Genomic DNA, 5,017 nt, shown 5'->3' on the forward strand with positions numbered 1-5,017 from the left:
TCAAATTAAAAAAATTAAAAATTTAAATATATTTTTAAATCTTTATAAATTGTGCAGACAAAAAAATTAGGATTGATTTGTTATTTTTTTTGAATAATTTTTTTCTAAGGTGATATTACGAAATTAATGTAACTAATAGTTGCATTCTATGAATTATGTTTGTGTATTAAAATTAAGTTTTAAAATAAAATATAAATAATCTAAAATATTAGTGAGTGAGTGTCGAGTTTATTTTCCTTCTGCTGCTGCTTGTGCGCCAGGAGACGATCATGGAGTTCTGGGGTAACCATAATCATCTTTCTTCCTCACTTCTTATGAACCTTAACATTCCCACTTTCTTTTGTATGCGCTATTCTGTTTTCCTTTTACTCTATTATTTTCTTCTCATCTCTCTAAATTTACAGGAATGACCTTGTATCTGTCTTGCGTATAATGTGCGTCTAGTTTCTTTTCTATGATTTGGTTAATGCTCTTAGGGTTTGTGAATTTTGATTTCTGGTCAAAATTGACTTAGTCCATAATGTAATTTTGTTCATTGGAGCAAAATACCATTGCCTCTTCCTTCATAATTCGTATCGTAACTGTTCTTCACTTCACGGGGAATTTTTTCAAGTAATCGGAGTTTGTAGATTACTTCCTTTGAAATACTTGACTGCAAAGAAATTAAGAAAATAATGCATGTTATTTTTAGAGTAGTTCTAGAAAATGTTGCCAGATAAATTTGTTACTCGGAATAAAAGAAAGGGGTAAATTAGTTTTTTATTTTCCCTTTTTTTCCCCTCTTGGAATAATGCCGAAACATATTCTAATAAGTTTCATAAAATTAACATGGTAATAGTGGATGCCTTTTTACAATTTTTTCAGGTGTTGAAGTAAAAAGCGGAGAAACTCTCGAGGTTGATCCGGGATATGGCAAGATGATCCATCTTTCAATGGTATATACACATGATGACAATTAAAAAGAAAAGAATTGGAGTAATTCTGATCGCTTGAATTGATAATGGTTGTGTTTTAATGAAAAATGCTTCATATACAGGCATGCCTGGGTGAGGTTAAGAAGGATAAAGGCGAACCAGTGACTGTGTATGTGAAATTTGGTGACCAGAGGCTTGTGATTGGAACACTTACTTCTGAGAACTTTCCTCAGATTTCTTATGATTTAATATTTGAGAAGGAATTTGAGCTATCACATAACTGGAAAAATGGGAGTGTCTTCTTTACTGGATATAAAGCTGAACCTCCTTTGGAATCATATCCTTCTCAATAGTTGTTTGCTTTGATATGATATTACTTTTGTCTTTTAACGGTCAGTAATCCATTCATATAAGTTCTATGCAGACAGATATTTCCTTAACTTATTTTTTTCTAATCCTTACTGAAAATGAAGAAGACTCTGAAGGTGAGATACTCTGCTCTTTTTCCCTTTGATTTATGTTTTTATACTATTTATTAGTATCTCAGCATAATCTATCACCTTTCTTTCAGAGTTCGAAGATATTCCAGTTGCTGCTGCCAATGGTATGTATTCTGTCTTTTGTTGTTTTATCGTCAACTAGACATCTTCTGCACTCGATATCCTTAACTTTAAATGTAGGAAATTCTGAGCTTGAGGTAAAGAATGCTGTCAAACTTGATGCCAATGAAGCTAAACAAAAGGAGAAAATAGGGGATCCAAGAAAGAAAGAGAAAGCAAATGAAAAGGATGCAAATGGTGAAGATGAGGAAGATTCATCTGATGCTGACTCTGATGAATCTGATGAGGATTCTAGTGAAGATGAGGTATTCATATAATCTTGAAAATAGCTTTCAAAATCTGATTTTTTTTTAAAAAAAGGTTTTCTTAACTCATACCAAGAGAATGGATCATGATGCACATGTTTGTTTAATACTATTACTATGTAATTATTAGGCTTCTTTTGTAGTGAAATCAATATTGCTTTTGAAAAAATTAGAAATCCAGAGTACTGGTGATTATGTCATTAAAAAGGGAAAATAATTGCTCTAGATGTCTTGGTGCCTAACATGCATGGGGGTATGCCACTGCAGCTGATGTAGCAAACTTGATTGTTTGGCACCAATTTGTTCCACTGATGATTCCTGTGGTGGTAAACAGCTTAAGTGTGTTTCTTATGTGTTAATTTCATGATCATATCTGCTGCATTATGTTTTGTGGTTTAGTCATATAATTTAATCTGAAATGAGATTGGTATTTTTGGTTAGTGATTCTTAAGGGATTTTATGTTGCTTTTTTTTTTTTAAAAAAGGTTATTATTATTTATTTCTTATTTCTGTAACAATGTATTGTCTAGGCCATGGCAAATGGTGAGAAAGGTGGTGAAGGTGAAGATGACTCTGATGATGATGATGACAAGGACGAAGATGATGACGATGACGATGACGATGAATCTGACAAGGAGGAGACACTCAAGAAGGTAGAGAGCATCATGCTTATTTTTTGTTTTAGCCGGTTGATTTTGAATGTTCACTTATGTTTTTCTATAGGCTGAATTGAGCAAAAAGAGGGTTCATGAATCATCCAAGAAAACACCTGTTCCAGAGAAGAAGGCAAAATTTGTTACTCCTGAAAAGATTGGTTAGTGAGTCAGACTTTCTCATAGTCATTATATCTTGTAGGAGATTTGTTTGTTTAATATCTGTCATGTTTCTGCACCCAAGCCTTGCATAGTTGCATGTTTTATACTCAATTTATGTACACTTGTACAGTAAATTAGATAAAGTTAATGTGAGTAATATAATTTGGTTGCACGAGTCATGTGGGCTCATGATTTGCATGGGTGATCCTACTACCTTCCAACGATGAGTTTTGACTTTTGATGCACGGTGATTTGCAAAAAGATTGAATAATCACTCATGTCCCATTACCTCAATCTTTTGGTTGGACTAATTTGTGAAATCACCAGCACAAGCAGGGATGGACCTGGGTTAGGACATTTTGGGGCATATGCTCTGTTTCCAAGACTTTAGATTTTGTTTACATGTATATTATTACCCTTATTATATTGACTCGTACTTAAGAAAAAAGGAAAAAATGTTAAAACATTTAAATATAATTATGTAAAACTAAATCGAAATCTTGGAGCAATAGTTAAGTTGTCCCGGGGACCATAACGTCATAGGTTGAAATTTTGGAATTAGCTACCGACATTTGCATTAGGCTTGACTTTCTTTGGGTGTGACTGTGCCCCAAACTTGGGATGCTTGTGCACTAGACTGTTCCTTTATAACTATGTAAAACTATTTATTTCTTTTGTATCATGCTTTAATTTTTTGGGCCTAATACTAAGATAGAAGTACAATGGTGAACAAAGTGAGACGCGCCTCTTCGTGCATCCATGCATGTCGTGAACAGACTAGAACTTATGAATTATAAAATTGATGAGAAATATTCATATGTTCAGACAACAAGGGTGGTGTTCATGTTGCAACTCCTTACCCAACTAAGCAGGCTATCAAGGCAGCTGCCAATAACAGGCAACCGGTGAAGCAGCAGACTCCAAAGTTAGTTGGAGACTATGGCTGCAAGGATTGCAACAGGTGATTTGCATTCTCTTTCTGATTTATCGGCCACCTTATTTCCTTTTACTAATTTTGTTTTCTCTTAAATATATTTCTTGTCTGCTCGCTATAAATTTGATATTATATTGGTTTGCAGGTTGTTTAAGACAGAAGATGCCTTAAACTCCCATAACAAGGCCAAGCACAGTGCTAAGTGAAGGAATGAAAGTACATAAATATAAGTTTTTTCCTGAACAGTAAGCGTGTGAATGTTTGTGGATTTTGGATGGACACAAGTTAGAAAAAGAAAAATGTACTCTAGCTGGTCTAAGAAATCTAGTCTAGCCTAGTAGTTTTGTTGCTGAGGGTTATTCCACTTGGATTGTGTTTTGGAGAGAAGAACCCTACTTTTTCGTATTGTTGGTTTGTCGCTATACTTCAGCCTCAAGTTTCTCGTAATTGTGTTGGTAACGAGGCTCCAACGTGATGGTAAGGCCTTCCTTAAAATGATTTCTCTTACATTGATATCTTCTTGAGGACTATATATTGCTGGAGGATTGGCAGTAATAAGATGAATGGAAGCTAACCTGTTAGGCTCAGCAAAATGGAGTCGCTCAAGGATTCAGCTTTTATTAATTTACTAATCAATGAAATGAACAATGTCTCGGCTTCTACTCAGGACTCATGGTTTTGCCAAGAGAATGGGTTTGTGCAATGCACAGTAGCGGTTATGGTTTTCTTTTGGACATGACATGTGTTCAAGAGGATATTTTTGGTATTTTAAAATTAAAGGGAAAAATAGTAATATTGTCTTATTCAAGAATCTAAATAATAAAAGAATTATATTATGCTGGTCTTAGACATCGAAATGAATCTTTTTAATTGTTAAAAAAATTGAGAGAATAAAGTGTGATTTCTAACTCTTGATTGTTCTCTTTTTTATATTTTTTATTGGTCTTACTTATAAAATTAATGGTGAAAAATTACATTTTACTTTTTTAATTGTTAAAAAAAAATTGAGAGGATCCATTCTCCTTGGACATTAAGGAGACTAAGAATTTGTTTCAAAAATAGTAGTATTGAAATGGCACACTCATAAGGTTTATTGGGCTAAATGAAAACATTAAGAAGTTTCAGAATACTCTTCAAGTTTATTGGGAGTCACAAATTTAGTATTAATTTTTAAAATTATTTAGTCCATATTTTGTTTGATTTGTTAAGATTCATAAAAAGATTTGATTTGGTTTTAATTTGTTTATTAGTATTTTTAGGTATTTTAAATTTAAATCAAATCTGATCAAATTTAATAATCTAATAAGTTCAAATTTAATTTAAATTAGTTATCATATTTTTAGTTTCATATCTTGGAAGATTTGACACTAATCTGTTAAAATCTATTTAAACATTTTTTATAAGACAATTTAGACAATTTTTTATGATAAATTTTATCGGTGTTATTATGCATGTTTTTCGACGTGTATTCGAATGAGGCAAGTGCTTT

General features: G+C 32.6%; 1 protein-coding gene across 2 annotated transcripts; it reads left to right on the forward strand.

Annotated features, from left to right (window-relative positions):
- Positions 1-193: 193 nt before the first annotated feature.
- On the forward strand, positions 194-4,194 carry LOC107493863 (histone deacetylase HDT1). Of its 2 annotated transcripts, none has more exons than XM_052251348.1 (10): positions 194-282; positions 865-935; positions 1,037-1,250; positions 1,376-1,399; positions 1,486-1,518; positions 1,595-1,779; positions 2,310-2,432; positions 2,503-2,593; positions 3,420-3,555; positions 3,674-4,194. In XM_052251348.1, the coding sequence occupies exons 1-10, from the start codon at positions 270-272 to the stop codon at positions 3,732-3,734; spliced, it is 951 nt and encodes a 316-aa protein (XP_052107308.1). In that variant the 5' UTR covers positions 194-269; the 3' UTR covers positions 3,735-4,194. The 2 variants fall into 2 exon arrangements, with proteins under 2 accessions (XP_052107308.1, XP_052107307.1); XM_052251347.1 differs by lacking the exon at positions 194-282 and adding an exon at positions 300-342.
- Positions 4,195-5,017: the final 823 nt, after the last annotated feature.

This window comes from Arachis duranensis, chromosome 6, assembly GCF_000817695.3.
Source record: "Arachis duranensis cultivar V14167 chromosome 6, aradu.V14167.gnm2.J7QH, whole genome shotgun sequence".
Lineage (NCBI taxonomy): Eukaryota > Viridiplantae > Streptophyta > Magnoliopsida > Fabales > Fabaceae > Arachis > Arachis duranensis.